We start from the raw sequence: 23,899 nt of genomic DNA, 5'->3' as shown, positions 1-23,899 counted from the left end.
CAGGGAGGTTGGGGAATGCATTGGTCCTGTACTCTCTTTCAGTGTCTTGAATCATTCTCTCTTTGTATAACATAAAGAGATGAAATTCTTGCTTTGTTTTACCTTTCCAAAAAACAAAAGGAAGAAGGGGAGTGGGACAAAATGAATGTGCTTTATTTAATACATAAAGTGTTTTTTAAGAGTTATTGTGTAAGCATATGACATTATTAATAATATATATTTTTTCTTTTCAAACTTCCATTAATCATGAATGGAAACATCTGGCTAATTTAAACCTTCCATACATATATATTTTTTCCTGAGCTTATTGTCCCAATATTTTGGGAGAGAACCCTCTACCTTTTTGTTCTTTCCCAGATCGCCTAGAGGACAGATTGTTGACATTTATGTTTATGTCCTCCTAATTTTGTAAACGTGTTTGAAAATCATGAATTGACTGATCTTGTCAGCATTTTTGTCCCCAAGCTCAAAGGCACTCGTAGGAGTGCATTTCACTTTCATGAATCAATGAATTTATGCTGAGAGAGCTAGCTCGAACTCGAACTTCCAAAAAATGTTATGATTCGAGAAAGATGTGGATTATCGAGAGAGAGAGCCTACTTTATTTTGTATAAAAATGACGACTCCAAGACTCGAATTTGCCTCATCTAATTTATCAACTCAACGTTTTCTCATTGCACAAAGCATTGGCTATGTCCATATTAACCAAGTTAAATGGCCAATGATGACTTAGCTTGTGCATGCCAAATGTGTCTATCCAACCCTCCAGTTTTCTAAACTACAGAGGACATAATGTTCCAGCTACAAATGTCATTTTCTATTTGAAAGACATGGAAAAAGTCGATCATTGGTACTTTATTATCACTTCTGTAGGAGAAATTCAGACAAATACATTGTTAAAGTCGGCTTTGGACGGGTTTTCTTGTTAGGCGGGTATAACAATTTCAGCTTGAGAAACCGATGTGTGGAGTACTAGTTCCACATGTACTTTTTTTATGTTATAAAATCCCGTTCTTCGTTAGTTGCATGGAAATATCTGCAAAAGTGCTCAAGCTTTTGAGACACCCCTCGAATGGCTAGTCAAACCTCTCCTTCATGGCTTATCGTGATGAGCATTACTTGTGCTCTGCTTATTAGCTGCATCAGAGCATCTGATGGAGATCAAAAGGCATGTATATATCTATATTATGATTCATATTGCTTTTAAGGTTTTTAGAGCTTGGTCATGCAATGAACAACGCTTGTTAGTTGCATTATCAACAAACTTCATCGATAAAGATTACTTTTTATATGACCAAGATGTTGATAGTGAGACCTCGTATTAAGTTATTGATCTTACGGTATATCTCAGTTTCGAGGATGATACCAAAGATATGTATTAATTTGATCCTGCATTGCGCTCGCTATATTACAGGCCTTTGGCTTGGAATAATTGACAGGCTTCTTCTAGCTTTCTTCTGGACACATCCTGCTTATTTAAGATTAGGCCTTGGGCTGAACCTAAAATACTATAGCAATGCTGAATAATTAGCACAAAATATTGCTTGTTTTTGCCTTGGGACTTTGATCTTCCATGCTTAAATGGATCATGATATCCCCTGATTGAAATAAAAAAGTTGACCTGGTGCTTAAAAACGAATTCTGAAGCAGCATTGACACACACACGCACACATTTACGGAGATTAATTATTTGATCTTGGTTTAGAAACGTCAGTGCTGATAGAATTATTTAGAATTGATCATTTTGTGATTGCAGGTATACATTGTGTACATGGGTGATCTTCCCAAGGGTGAAATCTCTGCATCTTCCATCCATACGAGCATGCTACAAGAAGTTGTTGGCAGGTGACTACATATACTTGTATATATGTATATATAGTAGAGACCATATATATATATATATGTATAAACATGTCAAAAGGCAGTATATAATATGATTTTAAGTGGTGTTATTGTAATGCGGTACTCACAAAATTGAACATGCTCAATGCAATTTCTTGTCACATTTGCATTGAATCCTTCGGGCACAAATTGTTAACCATGAAGTAATAACATAAGAAAAAAAATTCTTATTTCTGTACTGGCAAAGAAGATTGTGATTTTCAATACCATTTTTTTTTTTTTTTTTTCCTTCTTTATATTTAATATCCTCTTCAATCAAGCAAAAAACTCCATCAGCCGGCTAAAATCTTAGGAATTTCTTTTGCCATTGGAAGTATGTCTATGTATTTGACCTTTTGAATGAACAAAACTCTCCAAGCTGTCAGAAAAAAGTTCCTATATATCCTCAAGATGTTTTTATTTGGCAAGTACGAAAGTGTGTAGATAAAAAACAATTTATTCCCCCATTTACAAGAACCTCAAGAGTAGTTACTTTGCTTTCTGCAATAATTTACAGGCAATGTTTATAATAATTGAGGAGAAATTTATTTAATTTTTTTTTCCAGAAAGTGACATTTATTTAAAATTGTGTAACAAATTTTTACTGGTATAAAGAAACAAGTAATTGTTAGAAGAGATGAGTCTGAAATTAACTTTGACATGTAAAATTGTCTCACACACTAAGTAGTAAGTACCCAACCGACACCTAAATTTCTCTGATATAAGACATTCATAATAGTCACATGCATCCAAGAAGAAACTTATGTTAGAATGTCCAACAAGATGACAATGTCTACTATAATGCCTTTTATCACGAGAAGAAATGATATTGGCACTTCTTATAGCCCCAACATCCCTAGAAATTTATATTAACCTACTTCTTTAATGGTGGTGTTCAACAGTAGGGCATCGGAATCTATACTCTATAGCTACAAGAAGAGCTTTAGTGGGTTTGTAGCAAAGCTGACAAAGGAAGAGAAGGAGAAAATTGCCAGTGGGTGATTTATAATATCATTTAATTATTTAATCTATCCCCCATGATTTGTTTGCCCTACCCCTCCTCTCCTAACTCTGCTTTAACTTCCAAAAAAATTCAGGCATGGAAGGAGTAGTGTCCGTGTTCCCTAATGAAAAGAAGAAACTCCACACAACAAGGTCATGGGACTTCATGGGCTTCCCTCAAGAAGCTCAAAGAGGTGCTGAAAGCGACATCATTGTTGGAATGCTGGACACTGGGATTTGGCCTGAATCCGAGAGTTTCAATGATACAGGATATGGTCCACCTCCAAGCAAATGGAAGGGCTCTTGCCAATCCTCAACGAATTTCACTTGCAACAAGTACATACCAATTACATTCCTATAAATGCATAAATGGATATATTGGTTGTGCAGCCACTAAAATTTAGATTACTTTGCAGTAAAATTATAGGAGCTAAATACTACCATAGTGATGGACCAGTAGGTCCAGATGATTTTGCTTCACCAAGAGATTCTGAAGGTCATGGGACACACACTGCATCTACAGCAGCAGGGGCCATAGTCAACGGTGCAAGCTTATTAGGCCTTGGCTTGGGTACAGCCCGGGGAGGGGTTCCCTCGGCTCGCATTGCAGTGTACAAGATATGTTGGGCTGATGGTTGTTCAACCGCCGACATCCTTGCAGCATTTGATGATGCAATTGCTGATGGAGTAGATATAATATCACTTTCGGTTGGGGGGTCCTTTCCATTGGATTACTTTGAAGATCCAATTGCCATTGGAGCTTTCCATTCTATGAAGAACGGAATACTCACATCCAATTCTGCTGGTAATTCAGGTCCTGATTCTGAAAGCATCTCAAATTTCTCACCATGGTCTCTCTCAGTGGCTGCTAGCACCATAGACAGAAAGTTTGTGACAATGGTGCAGTTGGGCAACAATGTGACTTATATGGTGAGCAACCATTTATGTAATATGCCTTCTCTTGCATATCTCTCTATATATAGCTATTTCTAGATTGTTGACATAATATTCACAATTCATCACTTACCCATTAATAGGTGTATCTGTTTGATTTATGCCATCCAATTAATGGGTCATAGTTTATGTTGTCCTCTGCCCTTTAAATTAATGTGCTTTGTGATATAGTTCTATACTCTCTTTACATGTAGGGATACACTATAAACACTTTTGACATGAAGGATCAGTACCCTCTAGTTTATGGTGGGGATGCACCAAATACTCGAGCTGGTTTTGATGGATCTGAATCCAGGTAAGGAAGAAAAAAGAAATGTTGATAAATTATTTATTTATTTATTTCTATCAATGATGATAGTAATGAAAATCAAGCTTAATCATGTAGTTACATCATAGATAATTGAGGATTGTAAAATGCATAAAAAAAATGATCATGATAAAATGCAGGTACTGCATTTCAGACTCATTGGACCCGACTTTAGTGAATGGCACAATCGTTCTATGTGATGAGCAGAGTGAAGGGGACGCAGCATTCGCCGCGGGTGCAGTCGGTACCATAATGAACGATGATGGCTTCAAAGATTATAGCTTTTCTTACATTTTGCCTGCCTCCTACTTGAGCTCTAAAGATGGCAGTGGTGTTTACCAGTACATAAATTCAACTGTAAATTCAACTAGGTATATATATATATATATATATATATATATAAGGTTTCTAGACAATATTTCTTTTGACACTTTATTAATAACAACACATTTGACAATTTGGATAAATCCAACTCTACAGTATGCCCACTGCAGCTATTATGAAGAGTATCGAGACTAAAGACAAATTGGCTCCATTTGTAGTTTCATTTTCATCAAGAGGGCCAAATCCAATTACATTGGACATTCTCAAGGTATCTTATACATATATGCATACATACATACATATATAGGTTCTGGTTTTAAATCGCCACACTATATTTTTGTGCAGCCTGACTTAACTGCTCCTGGAGTGGACATTGTTGCTGCATGGTCACAGGCTACCACTGTGACGGGGTCACCGGGAGACAAGAGAGTAGTTCCATACAATATAATTTCCGGCACATCCATGTCTTGCCCACATGCTACCGGAGCGGCTGCCTATGTGAAATCGTTTAACCCCGGATGGTCCCCTGCTGCTATTAAGTCTGCTCTAATGACAACTGGTAATTAAATTACTTGTAATTTTTCTTAAGGCAAGTTAGCAAGCAATTCCAAACAAAAAGAAGGAAAAGTTTACTCAAGACGTTTAATTTTATGTATTGGAATACATCCATTATTTGTAGCTAACATGACCATTCTTCTTTTGTTCTTTGCAGCTTCTATTATGAGTGCAGTCACTAACACAGATGCTGAGTTTGCATACGGGTCTGGTCACATTGATCCTCTAAAGGCTGCAAAACCTGGTTTAGTATACGATGCTGGAGCGCTTGACTACGTGAAGTTTTTGTGTGGGCAAGGTTATAGCACCAAGTCATTGCAACTGGTCACTGGAGACAATAGTAGTTGCTCTGCAGCCAACAATGGAACTGTTTGGGATCTAAATTATCCTTCTTTTGCTCTATCTTCTCACACTAAACAACCCATCACCCGTGTCTTCCACAGGACCGTCACCAATGTTGGTTCACCGGTGTCCACTTACAAGGCAACTGTGGTAGCCCCTGCAGGACTTACGATCCTAGTCGAGCCGAGTGTCCTTACATTCAAGTCAATAGGTCAGAAGCAATCCTTTGTGGTTACAGTCACAGCGGCCCTAAACAATAATGCACTTTCCGGGTCTTTGGTGTGGGATGATGGGGTGTATCAAGTGAGGAGCCCCATTGTGGCATATTCGTCCTTTTGAAAATTTATTTATGTTGGACAATAAAATTTTGTTGATCAACATGTTGTTTCATTCAAAATGAAATAAAAGAGAAGCATGGTGTGTTTCTGATTACAATGAAGAAAATTGCCTCCTTTATTCATAGATAGCTAGCCAATTGGCTTCCAAGTACAATGGTATAAAAGCACAAAGGATCAATCAAACAATTGTGAATAAGTCCCCAAGTCAGAAAATTAGATTAGAATGACAATATGTAATTGACCAAGCTCTCTTGGGATTGGTATGAAGAGCCACCTTTCCTAGGACAAAGATCTGCCTTTTCCTTCAAGCACATTATTCTCTCTCTCATCTCTTTCCCTTCACTCTCCATTAGTTTTCTGATTGCTCTTTCCACCTCCCCTCTCTCCATCCCATTCTCCAATTGTATCCCAACTCTCCAAACATGGCCTGTGTATCTTGCGATCCCCTTCTGGTCACCGGAACAAGGATAACAGATCATTGGAACTCCTTCACAAATGCTCTCTTAACGTTGAATTCCATCCGTTGCGAGTAAAAAAGCCTCCTGTGGCAGGATGAGCCAGCGCTTGGTGTTGGGGAGCCCGTTTTACAATATATCCCCTTCCGCTCACAGCCTCCAGGAACCCATTTGGCAGTGGTTCAAGCCGTTCTGAGCCACGTATTAGTCCTGGTCGAACCACCCACAAGAATGGCTGCCTGCTGTTGGCTAGCCCCCAAGCCATCTCCAAGAATTCGGTTTCATTAATTGTTGCAAGACTCCCAAAGCTCACATATATAACTGACTTGGGTGCTTGTGTGTCTAACAAAGAAATGGAGCTTGGGTCTTGTGCTAATAAGCTACATGAGGCAGTCGGTAAGTACTTGTGTAATGGGCCTACCGGGAAGATTGGGATGACAAAGTGTTGGCGAAGTGTGTCCAGTGCAGGTTGTTCAAGTTCTTCGAAGGAGTTCCAAATGAGTCCGGAAGAAGCCTCGGTTGCTTTTACCATGCCATTTGATAGTTGGCCGTCGGAGTGTCTTTCATTCTAAGTGGAGAAAGCATTTGAACTGGTGCTTCCGATTGTGAATCTGTGAAGAAGATCACCATTTGAATATGAGTTACATTGCATCAATTGGTGATTACACGCGAGTGACTTGAACTTGAGACCTCTGCTACCGTCCCTTTTCACAAAAGGAGTAACTTGTTCTTTATGTAATAAAATAAAGAACTAACAAACATAGGGAAATTTTAGAAAATTTTACTCTTTCCTTTGTATGGAATTGGAGCTTGGAATTTGAATTTGTGGAATTGGAGAAAAGTAACTGTTGGCACCAAAAACTGGCAGCCATCTCAGCGATGACATGGACCAATGAAGAATTGACAAGTGTTTATTATGTCTTAAAAAAAGACGGTCAATTGAGAAACAAGAGGAGAAAATTTAGGAATTCAGCCACCTTATCCCGTAAGGTTGTTGCTGAAATTTGGTAATTAATATTTGAGTTAATTCAAATATATTATTTCAGTTTGGATAAAAGAGATTTAGTTGGAATGAGATTCCTATGAAATAGGAATTTCGTTGCAAAGGAATAAGGAATTCAAAGGAGAGGCCGTCACGTGAGGGATAATTTGGGCAAAAGCTATAAATGGTCTTCCAGCCATTTAAGGGAAGTTTTCAGCCTAACATAAGGAAAGGAGTTGCTAAAAGTTAGCAACTTTCCAGCAACTTTTCAGCATGTTTCTCGACAACTTGCATTTGACTGGATCAAGGAGAGATTTTCAGCATGTTTCTCGACAACTTGCATTTGACTGGATCAAGGAGAGATTTCAGCAAGGACTTTCCTATTGAAGCAAGAAGAGAAGAGACGCAAAAGACTACTGGAACGTGGTTTAGTTTGAGTAATAAAGTGAAGAAAATCAAGGAGCAAATAGATTTTCTAGCAATTAATTAGGAAAATAAGTTGAGATAGAACTTCTATAAATAGAAGTATTGTATTCCATTCTAATTCGTCCAGCACCACCACAAAACATGCATTTCAACTAAAAATGTTTTCAATTGACTCTACGTCATTTTCCTATCAATTTCTTTATTTCAATTTAATGGCAATTGATTAGATCCTCGTCAACTATTTCGATTCAGCCATTTACTTTCTTTCAATTTCAATTATGCCAATTTTAATTACGCAATTTTAGTTAGGCTTTCAATTCAATGGCAATTGATTAAATTCTTGCCATTGAATCGTAGTGACAATTGATTAAATTATTGTCATTACTTGGCTGATGGCAATTGATTAAATTCTTGCTATCATGTTTCAGTGGCGATCGATTAAATTCTTGCCATTGTGTTTGGCTGGTGGCGATCGATTAAATTCTTGGCATTGTGTTTGGCTGATGGCGATTGATTAAGTTTTCGCCATCATGTTCGGCCGGCGATCGATTAAGTTCTTGCCGCCTGTCTTCACTCGGCCATTCCATCCATTCAAACATCCATCAGCCGTTGCATTTCTTTAGACACTCTAAAAAGTCCTTGCTACAAATAAGGCATAAAAGAACCTTGCTGGGAGTTCTTACTAGTCTCTCTCCCACACAATCGCCTGATAGTCAGCCATCGGAAAAAGGGATAGGCTGGTGTTCAATTACATATTTTGGGTATTTTGTACAAATACTCTGGCACGTCCGCGAAGAGTCCATCGACCGGCGTAGGGAACAAAAACCGCGCGAACACGTTTTGGCACGCCCGGTGGGACCACTACTAGAGTGTTATAAAAGAGGCAAATATGCCGCGGCCCACAAAAAATTCTAAGGCCGTGGCTACTGATGAAGATTTGGAGGAAGACGATCAGCCAGTACAGGCTGAGAACTCTGTAGCAGGTCCTACTGATGAGTTAGCCGTACTTCAAGCACAGGTTAGCTCCTTGGTAGATGCAATGGGAAGGATGGGAGCACGCTACAACGACTTGCATGAAAATATGTCCCAACTCTCAGCCTTTATTTTGAACAAGCCGACTCAAGCTAGCAGCTCCAACAATCAGGAATCGGCTTCTCAGCCGAATCTATCACAAGCTGCTCGGCCAGAGAGGGCCATTGAAACATCACTACCATGGCCGCCAGTAGTGACACTCCAACCAGGTGCAACATCAAGTTAGTCGGTTCATACGCTACTCACCTGGGCAGAAAGCTATCCTCAGCCTACGTTGGCAGGTTCTAATCAGCCACCAGTAGCAGGTTCGCAGCCACAGGTAATTCTACCAAACCCTCCTCGGATGCCTTTGAACTCGGGGGGCAATCAGATCAGGTGGAGGCCACCGAACCCACTGTATACTCATGTGCTGCCACAGGTAGGGCTCGGGGGGCAGAATATGGCTAATCAGCCACATGATTGGCCGAATTGCTATCAACCAGCGGCTAATCAGCTGCCAGTTTTTAATCAGGTACCACTAATATTAAATCAGCCACCTCAAGTCATGTTAGATAGAAGACAATTAGCTGATTTACTCACAGAAGAATATAGCCTGGAACTTAGAGGTGCCAGCCAACCAATTTATAGAACTCCTTATCCAGAAGTGGTAGACCAAGTTGAGTTCCCTAGAGGATATAAAGTCCCTGACTTTGTAACCTTTAGTGGAGAGGGGAATCAATCGACCGTGGAACACATTGGCCGATTCACGGTTCAATGTGGAGAGGCCAGTGTTAGCCCGTGGTTGAAATTGAGACTTTTTCCTAACTTTTTGATAGGCGCAGCTTTTTCATGGTATATTCGTCTACCTCCTAACTCTGTTTTTAATTGGCCACAGATGGAGGAATTATTCCACAATCAGTTCTACCGTATGGAGACAGAACCTACTCTGGCCGATTTATCCAGGCTAAGTCAATTGCCTAGTGAATCAATCGAGACATTCATTGCAAGATTCAGGAGAGCAAGATTAAGATGTCGTGTACCTCTTCCAGAACAGGAGTACATTCGTTTGGCTTTAAACGACCTTGATTTTGAACTTCGGAAGAGGTTTGAAGGAGTTCTATTTTGTGACATGTATGACCTGGCCAAGAAAGCTACCAGGTATGAGTTGGTTCTCAAAGAGGAGAAAGAACGAAAAATTCCTCTAAAGGTACGTACTATAGGGACCCCAACTATGAAGTTTATTCAACTGATGTGGTTGAAGAGGAAGATTTTGAAGCTAATTTAGCCGAAGTCATTCTAAAGAAGCCTTATGTATGTGACGCTTTAACAAAACCAAATGTATCCACCAGTGGTACTCAGCCATCGACTTCATCGGCCAGGAAGGGTACGGCTGATACTGGTAAGGTTTATACGTTTGATCTGGCCAAAACAGAACAAATTTTTAATCATTTGTTGGCTGACAAACAAATCGTTTTGCCAAAAGGACATAATATACCATCGACCAATGATTTAAAAGGAAGAGAGTTCTGCAAATTTCATAATTCATGGAATCATACTACTAACAATTGTTATGTAATTAGAAATGTATTGCAGAAATCTATCGATGAAGGTTTGAAATTCCCTGAAAAGAAGCCAGATGTAATGGGGGTCGATGGCAATCCATTTCCTAATATTGTCAGTACCAATGTAATCAGCCTGGCAACTGAAAAAGCCGCTGATAATGGTAGACAGGAAAGATTACCAAAAGTTCTTGGTAGTTCATCGGCCAGTGATGATGAGCAGAAAGTTAAGGACTTGGAAATTCAGTTAAGAGAAGCTCAAATTGCCCTCATCAACCATGGTTGTTGTCCAAATTGCAAAGGCCGAAGGAATGACTTAGACAAGAGGGGCTATTTCCAATCAACCAGAAAGCGTAGTGTCCATGAGAGGTTAGGCCATCAGCCTAGACAGAATCACGAAGAAATCAATCGATCAATATTTAGAGAAAATGGGCTGAGGGCAGTAAGAATCATTCGGTCATCGGTGGCCGACAGAGTCCTGCCAGAACAACATTTTTATCCTAGTTTCAAAAGGAAACCAACAATTTAGTCAGAAATATGGGTTCAAAAAGGAGAAGAATCTAGTCGTGTAAGAACGGTTAGACCTCCTTTGGTTGACCATGGCAGATGGACTCGAGTAAGTCACCCAAAGTTTCCTAAGCAACCTCCTACACGTACTCAAAAAAGGAGGATGCAAAGGAAAAATGCAGAACTCAAAAGGAAAGAAGACAAGATCGACCATGATCAACTAGAAAGAAAAAATGAACCAGTGGTGGCTGAAGACATGGAGGTCGCTACATCCTTTGAGAATAAGGCATGCTTTTATGAAGAAAAAGATGATCAGCCCGACCAGGATCCAAAGCATGCGGCCAAGTACAGAATTCGTTTTGGTTCTCTCCCAGATAAGGTAAATTGTAACATGGTATTTGTTTTGCCTTCTGTGTTTGAAGCAAGGGTAGAACCAACGATGAACAAGGATGTTGAGTCAGCCAAGCAGGAGGAAAAGGCTGAATCTTCAGAAATTAAGAACGATTCGACAAGTTCATCGGCCGGGATAGGATTGATCTCTCAGGATCAGCCATCTAAGGCTGATAAAATCATTTTCGAAAAACCACCTTTGTCCATGACACAGCAGTTGAGGCCGTTGTATGTTAAAGTATGGGTTGAGGGTCAGCCAATCAGTAGGGTTTTGGTTGACAATGGTTCGGTGGTGAATGTCATTACAGCAACTACTTTGAAGAAATTGGGTAAAACCATGGACGATGTAGTTCCAACCGACGTGGCTATCAGTGGTTTTAATGGAGGATCTAGTAACACCAAAGGTATTCTACCTTTGGAAATTACTATTGGCGGTAAGACATCCTTTACGGCTTTTTTTATCATTGATTCAACCGCAGCCTATAATCTCCTTTTAGGCCGAGATTGGATTCATCCTAACATGTGCATCCCATCAACCTTACATCAAATGTTGATTTTTTGGGATGGAAATGAGGTAAAAATTGTTGAGGCCGATAACAAACCCTTTATAGCTAGGGTGTATTCGGCTGAGGCTGCACTTTATGATGAAACTGTTGTACCTATCAAATTTGTTGGCATTAATAGGATGGGACGACCAGCAGCGGCAACAATGAAGAAGAATTTAATTAATGCTGATATTAAAGAATTATTGTCAGAAGCAGCTCGGCCGAAAATTGATATTTTCAGGTCGACCATCAAAGACATTGAAGATGTTACTGATGGATCACAAAACCAATGAAGAAAAGAAGCGGCAAGCTTTCAGGGCCGCTTGCATAAGACTGAAAGCATATCTGGCTGAGAAGAGATTGGCCAGAGAAGAACAGCTATATGAAGAGGTATCGGCCAGCACGGCCGATATAATTGAAGAAGGTTTCGAAAAGCTGGATGCAATCCAACTTGAAGATTTGGAGTCAGCCTCTTCCAGGATGGAAGATAATAAAGCAGAGGTGCAAGATCCTTTATTGGAAATAAATGTTGGTACTAAAAAAAATAATCGGCCATTATTTGTTAGTGCTTTGCTTGAGCCTAAATTCCAGGCCGATTTAATTAAATTATTAATTGAATATAAGGATTGCTTTGCTTGGAGTTATGAAGAGATGCCTGGCCTGTCTAGAAAATTGGTAGAACATAGATTACCGATCAAGAAAGATTTTCAGCCATATAAACAACCACCAAGAAGGATGTCTTCGGAAGTAATGCTCAAAATTAAAGAAGAAATTGAGAGATTTCTTAAGGCAGGATTTATTATTTTTTATGGACGGCCATTCAGGTTATAATCAAATCTATTTAGCCAAGGAAGATATTCATAAAACGGCTTTTAGATGTCCTGGGTCAATTGGTACTTTTGAGTGGATTGTGATGCCATTTGGCCTAAAAAATGCTGGTGCTACTTATCAAAGGGCAATGAATTCTATCTTTCATGATATGATTGGCCGATTCATGGAAATTTATATAGACGATGTAGTTGTGAAATCATCGGCCAAGAGACAGCATTTGGAACACTTGAAAAGGGCCTTTGAAAGGATGAGGATTCACAAATTGAAAATGAATCCATTGAAGTGTGCATTTGGAGTTTCAGCCGGGAATTTCTTGGGGTTCTTGGTACACAAACGAGGTATTGAAGTTGATCAGAACAAGGTCAAAGCTCTTATAAATGCTAGGGCCCCAGCCAACAAAAAACAAGTGCAAAGGTTCCTCGGCCAGGTAGGTTTTCTTAAAAGATTTATTTCTAACCATGCTGGCCGAGTGCATGTCTTTTCGACTTTAGTGAAATTAAAGTCACATGAGAAATTTCATTGGGACGAATCCCATCAGAAGGCCTTTGACAAAATAAAAGAGTATTTGGCAAACCCCCCGGTTGTAATGCCTCCAAGAAAGAAGTGGCCGTTAAAGCTTTATTTATCGGCCGCAGAAGAATCAATTGGTAGTATGCTCGCACAAGACAATGAACATGGAAAGGAGCAGGCTGTCTACTACCTGAGTAGAGTACTAACTGATGTAGAATGCAGATATTCCTCAATTGAGAAGCTTTGTTTATCTTTATACTATTCGGCCATGAAGTTGAGAGTATACATGCGGCCTGTTGATGTTTACATTCTTTGTCAGACTAACGTGATCAAGTATATGCTATCAAGGCCATTGATCACTGGCCGAATAGGTAAGTGGGCTTTGGCTTTGATGGAATTCAATTTTATCTACGTCCCACAAAAATCAGTAAAAGGAAAGGTTCTGGCTAATTTTTTGGCCGATCATCCTTCAACTGATATTGATCCATGGGTTTATGATGAATTGGAGTCATCAGCTATATTCTTAACTCCTTGGATATTGATGTTTGATGGATCAAGCACGGCTGATGGAGCAGGAGCAGGTATTGTTATTATTTCGCCAGTTGGCAGAAAGGCTTCATTCTCTTTCTTTTTAGATTTTAAGTGTTCAAATAATCAGGCCGAATATGAAGCGCTTATAATCGGCCTGGAGATTTTAATTGAAATGGCTGTTAGAGATGTAAATATTTTGGGAGATTCAAACTTAGTCCTTAGCCAAATTTCTGAAGATTTTAAGTGCCTAAGTTGGCAATTAAGGCCGTTTCATTCTCTGGCCACTTCATTAATCAATCAATTTGATAATGTTCAACTTAAGTTCTGGCCGAGAGTGCAGAATCAGGAGGCCAACAGCATGGCCCAAGCAGCCTCTGGAATAAGAGTACCAGCTGGAATAGAAGATCAGTTGATAAAGATAACACGAAGATCTTTGCCATCGGCCGAATTGAGAAATACTATGTTGTTTGATACTTGGACAATTGATGTAGAAGATTTGGCCGACGATGACTGGAGGATACCATTTATAATGTTTCTTCGAAATCCAAATATCAAGGCTGATAGAAGTATTAAAAGAAAAGCGATCAACTTTGTGCTTCTAGATGGGGATCTATACAGAAAATGGTTAGAAGATGGGCTCCTACTACAATGCATAAGCAAGGAGGAATCACTTCAGGTTATGGCTGAGGTACATAAGGGCAGCTGTGGGGCTCACCAAGCTGGGATTAAAATGAGATGGCTGATTCGCAGGTATGGATATTATTGGCCGAGGATGGGGAAAGATTGCATAGATTACTCAAAAGGTTGTCAAGCTTGTCAAAGACACGGGCCGATTCAAAATGTACCAGCAAAAGAATTACAGCCAATAATCAAACTTTGGCCATTCAGAGGTTGGGGCCTTGACCTTATTGGTAAAATTAATCCACCATCAAGCGAAGGCCATCACTGGGTGATTGTTGCCACAGATTATTTTACTAAATGGGTTGAGGCCAAGGCTTGCAAAGCGGTTGATCAGCAAACAGTGATTAATTTCATGGAACAAAACATCATCCACAGATTTGGGATTCCAGAAACACTTGTTTCAGATAATGCAACAGTATTTAGGGCAACTGATGTACTACAATTCGGCCACAACATGAATATTCATATGTCAGCCTCTACGCCATACTATGCTCAAGCAAATGGCCAGGCCGAATCTTCAAACAAAATTTTAATAGAGATCATTGAAAAAATGATCAAAGATAAGCCAGAAGGCTGGCCGAATTATAATCAGCTACAAAAAAGCTGGCCGAATTATTATCAGCCACAAATGGTATATCAATCTGGATTCGAGGGGCAGCCGATGGCTAATCAGCCACAAGGCTGGCCGAATTATTATCAGCCACTAGTGGTATATCAGCCAAAACCTTTCAATCCGGATGACAATCAGGTATGGTGGAGAGCTCCAAATCCACTATATGCTTAGGAACCACCACAGGCAGAACTCAGGGGGCAGCCGATGGATAGTCAACCAGAAGGCTGGCTGAATTATAATCAGCCAGAAGGTTGGCCGAATTATAATCAGCCGCTGGTGGTAAATCAAGATCGACCGGTCATTGATTATCTTAATCAGCCAATGACGGTCGATAAGGTTCAGTTGGCTGATCCTATTAAGCAAGAGTATGGTAATAGCCTTAAGCGAATAGGTCGACCAATGTACAAAAAGCCAAAATCAGCCACATCCGACACTCAAACATCTACCATATCTGCCAAAAAGGGAGTAGATGATGAAGTCATGGAGGTTGACAATGATATTTTCTTACCAGGTAGTAATGTGATCGGCCAGGCTCCCAAAAGGAAGGTTGATGAAGGGAATCAGCCTAAGGTTACCGAGAGTATACCATTAGCCATTCTGAATGTCAAGGCTCTCATACAACACGATTGTTGCCCTAAATGGAAAGGTAAAAGAATTTCAGGATCAAATCGGCCAGATTACCAGAATGCTTGGCCGAGAGTGGTATCTAATCCTCAGCCAGAATCATCATTGGCTGAGAGAATTCTTTTAGCTTGTCGTCCTCAACCGAATTTCAAGAAAAGAAAGCGGGGATGGAAACTAAAAAGGGTTAAGTGGAGAAGAAATTCGCCGAAGAAAATGAATCGGCCAATTAATGCAAAATTTTGCATGGCCAATGCAGTGCTACACAAAGAGAATCATGTTCTGTTAAGAACAAATAAAATGGGGCGACCACTATCGGCCACAATGAAAAGAAGTCTGGCTGATGGGTTAATCAGAAAGGTATTTTGGCCGTGGATAATGCTTCATCGGCCAGCTGTTGAGGTGCCAAATAAAAAATTAAGGAGGAGTCAGGCCAACATGGCTGCTAACATTCTGAAAGCTTACCCGACAGATAAAAAATCTGCCACAAAAGAAATACTATTTTTGGTATTTTTGGCTGATATAGCTGAAGTCATTAAAGAAAATGACTATTCAAAAACATAGGATGGCATACTTTTAGAAGCTCCATGGGAGTATAAAAATTCAAGAGGATCAGCCATCAAAAAAGTTCCATACTGGCAGAATGTTGTTCTTTCAATAGAGAAGCCAGTTAGATCGGCCCAAATGACATTACATAACAACTTCATCCTGGCCGATCACGATCATACCTTACTAGAAGAGTTGGGAAACTTCAATGGTGAGGTTTATCATGGATTTATAAATGGCAAAATTTTTTGAGAGGTATCAGCCAACTTTATGGGAATAATAGAAGAACCAGGATCGGCCAGTTCTGGCTGACGCAAAATAAAGACCAACTTGAGGTGGCTCGGAAGAAATAAAGTTTAGAAACTCATAGGCTGCCAGTTTCTTTTCAGTAAATTTTAAAATTCCAAAAATCTTATCGGCCTGAGTGGCCGATAAGACATTTGAAATTCAGGGGGCATTTGTTGGCACCAAAAACTGGCAGCCATCTCAGCGATGACATGGACCAATGAAGAATTGACAAGTGTTTATTATGTCTTAAAGAAAGACGGTCAATTGAGAAACAAGAGGAGAAAATTTAGGAATTCAGCCACCTTATCCCGTAAGGTTGTTGCTGAAATTTGGTAATTAATATTTGAGTTAATTCAAATATATTATTTCAGTTTGGATAAAAGAGATTTAGTTGGAATGAGATTCCTATGAAATAGGAATTTCGTTGCAAAGGAATAAGGAATTCAAAGGAGAGGCCGTCACGTGAGGGATAATTTGGGCAAAAGCTATAAATGGTCTTCCAGCCATTTAAGGGAAGTTTTCAGCCTAACATAAGGAAAGGAGTTGCTAAAAGTTAGCAACTTTCCAGCAACTTTTCAGCATGTTTCTCGACAACTTGCATTTGACTGGATCAAGGAGAGATTTCAGCAAGGACTTTCCTATTGAAGCAAGAAGAGAAGAGACGCAAAAGACTACTGGAACGTGGTTTAGTTTGAGTAATAAAATGAAGAAAATCAAGGAGCAAATAGATTTTCTAGCAATTAATTAGGAAAATAAGTTGAGATAGAACTTCTATAAATAGAAGTATTGTATTCCATTCTAATTCGTCCAGCACCACCACAAAACATGCATTTCAACTAAAAATGTTTTCAATTGACTCTACGTCATTTTCTTATCAATTTCTTTATTTCAATTTAATGGCAATTGATTAGATCCTCATCAACTATTTCGATTCAGCCATTTACTTTCTTTCAATTTCAATTATGCCAATTTTAATTACGTAATTTTAGTTAGGCTTTCAATTCAATGGCAATTGATTAAATTCTTGCCATTGAATCGTAGTGACAATTGATTAAATTCTTGTCATTACTTGGCTGATGGCAATTGATTAAATTCTTGCTATTACGTTTCAGTGGCGATCGATTAAATTCTTGCTATTGTGTTTGGCTGGTGGCGATCGATTAAATTCTTACCATTGTGTTTGGCTGATGGCGATTGATTAAGTTCTCGCTATCACGTTCGGCCGGCGATCGATTAAGTTCTTGCCGCCTGTCTTCACTCGGCCATCCAATCCATTCAAACATTCATCAGCCGTTGCATTTCTTTAGACACTCTAAAAAGTCCTTGCTACAAACAAGGCATAAAAGAACCTTGCTGGGAGTTCTTACTAGTCTCTCTGCCACACAATCTCCTGATAGTCAGCCATCGGAAAAAGGGATAGGCTGGTGTTCAATTACATATTTTGGGTATTTTGTACAAATACTCTGGCACGCCCGCGAAGAGTCCATCGACCGGCGTAGGGAACAAAAACCGCGCGAACAGTAACTAACAAAATTCAACAAATTTTTTTTTTTCAATTTCACAAATTTTAATTTCAAAATCTAATTTTATGCAGCGGAACACAACCTAAGAGTAAATATATATATATATATTTAAAAGAAGATACAACAATTAAAGAAAAAGAAAGAATGTTAATTTTATAATCGTGACAATGGGAATCCCAGTTATGGAAATGATAGAGACTGCTTGTACAATCAGTCCACATTTATCCAAAAATTGTACAATCAGTCCACATTGTACAATCTGTTTTGCAGTAGCTTACTTTGTTGTTTGGTGGAAGAGAAATTAAAATGGTGGTATATGCAATTATATAATTCTCCTTCTGCAATGCACCCGCTTGGCCGGTTCCCTAGAGATCTCATCATCAAGCCACAGCATCGGAAGTGCTGCATGGCACGCTGAAGAGGTATATGGACTTCAAATGTAATTCTTACAACATACCAATCAACACCATCCCTCCAAACTACCCTTCTAAGGGAGGCATTCTGGGGCTCAGAGCAGTGACGGAACCAAGATTTCAAGTGAGGGGGGCACACTGCCAAAAAAATAATAATAATAATACGGAATATATATATATATATATATATATATATATATATATATATATATATATATATATATATAACAACTATAAAATTTAAAAAGACAAAGAAGAAGAAAATTATTAAAATATAAAAGGAAAATAAAAATGAAAAAACTTTAATAGGAAATAGTTAAAAAGTTTCAATTGAGGAAGAAAAAATTGACTTTTTCTATTAAGGAAATTTAAGGAATTGGAAGGGTAAAAGAGAAAATAAAGAAAAAATAAGAATATAATTTTAGGAATTACAAATTTGAGGGGGGCACTATATAAATTTTGTCATATATATGGAATTTTTTTAAAAAATTACCACATATATTATAGGTTGCTGGCCAATTCAGGGGGGGGGGGGGGCACGTGCCCCCCCTAGGCCTTCATTGGCTCCGTCCCTGGCTCAGAGGAACGGATACAGACACATGATTTGTGCAAGGACACAACAGGACATGGACATATCTTATAAAGACTTGAATTCGAAGGTCCGAATTGTTAACTGGGTCCTTACCCGAATCCGAAGTTGTCTAAGGGCACTATGGTCAATTCTAATGTCGATACACGATATATGTGCCATCCCAAGGCTTTGTCACGATCCGAATTTTCTAATAAAATCCTGGTTATCACAATCTCCACCACTTAAAAAGAATTTCGTCCCCGCAATTCAGATCCAACAGACTCTTATACCTGAAAACACCAACAACCACAAAACCAAAATCCAAATCCTTACCCCAGGCGATGTACGATACAGTGATATGTAGGACGTTGTGGTAGCTGCCAGTGCTAGTCACCTACCCACACATTTCGTAACCGTTGAGGTAGCTAGTTGATGCATCACCAGCCCACTAAAAAAAAAACAATAACAAATCCGGGCTACCTGCCCAACCATACTAACCAACCATCCCAGTAGCTGCCGGTGAACACCATCCGCCCACACACACTCGGCTACGAGTGGTAGCTCACCAGTGCTACACACTCGCCCACTCACACCCGTTTATATCATCACTATACTCACACTTCCGGCTGGGTACAGCTTTGATACCATTTTGTCACCACCCGAATTTTCTAATAAAATCCTGGTTATCACAGGCTTATACAAAAAAATGAGATCACAGATATAAAAGATGTCAAAATAGTCCATTAACACATTCAAACTTGTGAAGGAGCGTCGTCCGTCACTTCCTTCCCGTGACCTGAAAAATGTAATAATATGATGGGGTGAGCCAGCTGCTCAGTAGGAGGTGTCTAAGACACATCTCTTAATGACCCTGTGAATCCACACAAAATATAGGATAAAAGTAAACGGGATCATTTCAATCGGGGGAAAAACACAACAATGACAATAATATCATCAACAACTACAAAACAGGTCATCCAACCATATGTATACAATGCATGCCAATGTAATGCAATGACATGCAAATGTCGCTCCCCATTTTCGAAACATTTCCGTTTCACCGTTCCAAACCGCTAATGTAACCCGACCCATAGCACATCTTTGGTGCCACGAGAGAAGGATTGACTAGCTATCCCCGAACACATGGTACCTTCATGCGTCGTTTCGGACCTAGGTAGCTCAACCACACTAGGGTCTCTCCCTAGTTCCCTCTAGATCATATTAACGTCACGGACCACTAAGCACCTCCTAGGCATCTGGGTTTTCGCAAACCCTTTTCAAAATATTTTCCCTAGAATGATTTCCATTTGCCTTTCAAAATATTTTCCCATTTTCTTTTGCAATGGAATGCATGAATGCTTCATGCTTCCCAAATTACCATAATCTCATACAATTCAACCTTAACAATATTACATGCCAATTAAAAAAAAAAAAATTCTCACAAAATTATAGCATGCTTATTATTCACATTTTTCAGCAATTAATCACTTAGGACAATAACAAAATCATAGCATGCTCATTATTCACAAATTTTCAGCAATTAAACACTTGCGACAAGAACAAAATTAAAGCATTCTACTCATCTCAAATCAACAAATCATATACACACATATTACTTAAACATGAAACTCATATGGAAATAAAATTCATATATATAACATCATAACAATTTTTTAAGAAATAATCACAATTAAACATAAGATATATCAAATATAGGAGTATGAATCACAAAAATTAAAGAGTGTATGGATTAGAGCACCCCTACCTCAAGAAACAAGAAAAGCCCTAATTCAGCCCATATATTCAAAATTCTTAGAATGGCCAAAATGAACTTTGCTCCGATCAAAACATATGCCTCGACGCGCTCATCGACTTTGCCTTCAGTGGCAAAGTCTAAATATCAACGGTCAAGTGTAGATCAAAGCTTGAATTGTGTGAGAAAATAAAAAGAAAAATGCAACTGAGAGGGGGAAGAGAAATAACACACACAGAGAGAGATAGATAAAACTCATCAGACCAAAATCCTCTCCAGTCAAACAGTGCTCCTGTTCTGGTTTTCATTGTAGCAGCACTATAGCAGTGGTAAAAAAGTAAAAAGGTTAAAATCTGTATTTATGGAAATATAAATTATATACAAAATATATATGCATTATATGCATAATATATACGTATATCATAACAGTATTGTGGCAATTTGAAAATTGAAATTTCAAAAGCCCGCCTTTTATTTTAACTTATTCTCCTAAAGCCCAAAATAGAATCAGATTTTTATTTGTTACCAAAACAAGAGAGAGGTCTCATCTCTTTCCTAAAATTTGTTCTTCTTTTTTTCTTTAATTCCAGGTACATGAATGGCTGGAAAAGGAAAGTTATAAGAAGGAAGAGAGAGAAGAGAAAGACTCCAAAGGTGTTCGGCGTAAATTATTTGGGTTTACAAAGATAAAGACTTACCTATTTTCAATATTGTAAGTTAAAGTCGTTTCCAATATATTAGGTTTGTTTTTTTTGAGTTTGTTGATGTATTTATAAGTTTCTTCCTAATCTGAATCACTATTAAAGGTTTTATATATATATATATATATATATATATATATATATATTGTATTGTATCTGAACCCTAATTAATGTTGGAGACAAATATTGCATTTATTGTTCTAATGATTATTTGGGTTCAATTGGTTCCTTTTTATTTAATTCTGAACCTTAATTAATATTATAAATAAATATTGCATTTATCATTGTACCGATTCTTTAGGATTGTATTTTGAAGAAAAATTGTCAGCCCTTTTTAATGATTTCTTAACCATAATTAATGTTGAAAACAAATATTGCATTTATTGTTCTTATGATCAATTGGGTTCATATTTTGAAGAATAATTCTTAACATTTTTTTATGACTTGTGAACCCTAATTAATGTTGGAGAGGGATTTATATTTTTAAGTATCTTTTTATAGTTGATAATTAATAAATGGATAAGAAATTGTTCAAATTTAATTGCTGATACATATTTGAAAAGAGTTGGGATGTACTTTGTTATACAGAATGGACCATATGTTTTTGTTTGATATTGTTTGTAATGGTAATTGAGAATTATAAGTGGTCATAATAATTAGTAACTTAACATAGTTTTAATATTTAAGAAAATACTAGGCCCAAAAAAAATTTGAAGTTCATGCCTTAGTTGGAAAAAGTAAAACAAAAAATTAAACTGTCACATTACTGTACGAAATTAAATATATTCATTGACTTCAATTTTTTCAATAGTCTTATCCTAATGTTATAGAAAATGGATTGGCTTTGGTTTGCCCCTTGGATTCTTGATAAATTGTGTTTGTTCAATAATCTTAATGGGTCACAAAACTATAGTCGTAAATTTGCTGAGATGAATGCAATTTATAATTGTGGTAAAGGCCAAAGGCAAAATTGGGGAGCAACAAAAGCACTTACAAAATCCTTAATAGTCTCAAGTGTAAAGATATATGTAAATGAAAATTTAAGAGGTTGAAACCAACCATAGAGCTAAAGAGTCATAATAAGATGAACTCAACGAAAGGAACAGTTTAGGTTGAGATACTTTTCTCCCCTTACCGTTTTCCATGTAGTTTCATAAGTAATACCATTTGTCTATTAATTTATGCACACGTAATAAATCTCATTACTACATTGCAGAATTTCACTAAAGCCATTGTATTCGGAGAGGCAGGTGACAGTTAAAGTTGAACAATCCCGTACCATCTATTCGTTAATGTTAGTATTGTTGCAATTGTAAGAATTTTCATATATAATACCACCACCATGTGTAGTGTGGTAGTGCCGCCGTCGAGCACCAAAGCTTAAAGAGTGGACTAAGATGAGTGTGGCCAAGTTTTGCATTTATAATTTGCCACTACTACTTTTCACTAAAAATATAGTTAGGGCGAGTAGGGATCGTCCCAAGGGATTAGTGGGTCATATTAGGTTGTGGAATCGAGATTAGGGTTAGTAGGTCGAGTGATCAAAAGATTGGTAGGTGATTGAATTATACTAAAATGTAAGTTAAACTAAAGTAAACAATTAAATGCAATAGAGAGAAAATAAGATAGAGAGAGATCTTGGGTTTTAGAGATCACCACTAAGCATAGCTTTTCTACACCTTTAATGAATGATTAATGAGGGGGAAAATATGTATTACAACAATAGCGTGTGTGTGTGGTTGTTTCAATAAGCATGGATGATTAATTAAGTATATATTGTCTAAGCAACATAGTGTATAGCACAATATATTAAATTAAGCCATTAATCCTTTCTTTAAGCTCACAATCCAAACACAACTTGTTTTCATAAGTATGGAACATCAAACAGCAAGCATGGATTGTCCTCCCATTTAACATCTAAACTATAACTACACCACAATTAAGCTAATGATATGAAATTAAACTAATTAAACTAAGGGAGAGGCACAATCCATCAAGAAATGAGTATGAACCATCAAATAAACCACAAGAGCATTCTATTAAGCACTATGTCTTGACAATCTCTAGATCTATAGTATCAATACACATATATATGCATCAAACACATGAACATCTATTCTAGCATACATAGACATATGGATAGAATGAAATGATCAATTGGAAGCATTAAACTGCACAAATCATTGAATAAATAAGATCTATGTATATAAAAATGTCAAAACATATATCACAATACAAATCCACTCAAAAATATATAAATCAAGATGTAGAAAGTATGCTTAGGGCTAACTCTAGCCCCAAGAGGATGTCTAGCCACTCATGGATGGTGTCCTCCAACACTCAAAGGCTAACTCCTTGGTAGAAATTGCTCCTCTTCTTGGTTGATGGAAGAACTCCAAGTTTGTGTCTCTAGTCTCCTCTCTTCTTTTCTTCCTCACTAAGAATATGATATGGAAATTGTGTCAAAAGTCTTTTTCAAGTATGCTCTCAAGAGTGGCTCATATTCCTCATATAGGTAGGTTAAAATGTCACACCCAATAGTCTGGGCTCACACATCAATATTCCTCCAATGATTGCACCATGAACCAACCTTTAATGAGTTGGATTTTGTCTTTTTTCGGGCTTGAGGAGGTTCGATCGATCGAACTTGTGGTGAGATTGATCGAACATGGATGAGATCTATCGAATTTAAGCTGGATCAATCCTCCCATGGCAGCACCTTTTTGGATAAGGACAGAT

At 38.1% G+C, this 23,899-nt stretch overlaps 1 protein-coding gene and 1 pseudogene across 1 annotated transcript; one reads left to right on the top strand and one right to left on the bottom strand.

Moving 5' to 3' along the window:
- The first annotated feature begins 1,072 nt into the window (after positions 1-1,072).
- On the top strand, positions 1,073-5,704 carry LOC132268525 (cucumisin-like). Its single transcript, XM_059769358.1, has 10 exons — positions 1,073-1,147; positions 1,757-1,845; positions 2,784-2,875; positions 2,979-3,219; positions 3,300-3,813; positions 4,032-4,132; positions 4,285-4,515; positions 4,625-4,736; positions 4,814-5,027; positions 5,181-5,704. The coding sequence occupies exons 1-10, from the start codon at positions 1,073-1,075 to the stop codon at positions 5,702-5,704; spliced, it is 2,193 nt and encodes a 730-aa protein (XP_059625341.1).
- Positions 5,705-5,921: 217 nt separating this feature from the next.
- LOC132269907 (UDP-glycosyltransferase 76B1-like) lies at positions 5,922-7,030 on the bottom strand (annotated as a pseudogene).
- Positions 7,031-23,899: the final 16,869 nt, after the last annotated feature.

Source organism: Cornus florida, unplaced genomic scaffold (assembly GCF_030987335.1).
Source record: "Cornus florida cultivar Cherokee Brave unplaced genomic scaffold, ASM3098733v1 CherokeeBrave_3.0.0_Hap2_Chr08, whole genome shotgun sequence".
Lineage (NCBI taxonomy): Eukaryota > Viridiplantae > Streptophyta > Magnoliopsida > Cornales > Cornaceae > Cornus > Cornus florida.
The sequence above is the reverse complement of the archived record's forward strand: the minus strand, read 5'-3'. Positions and strand labels throughout refer to the sequence as shown.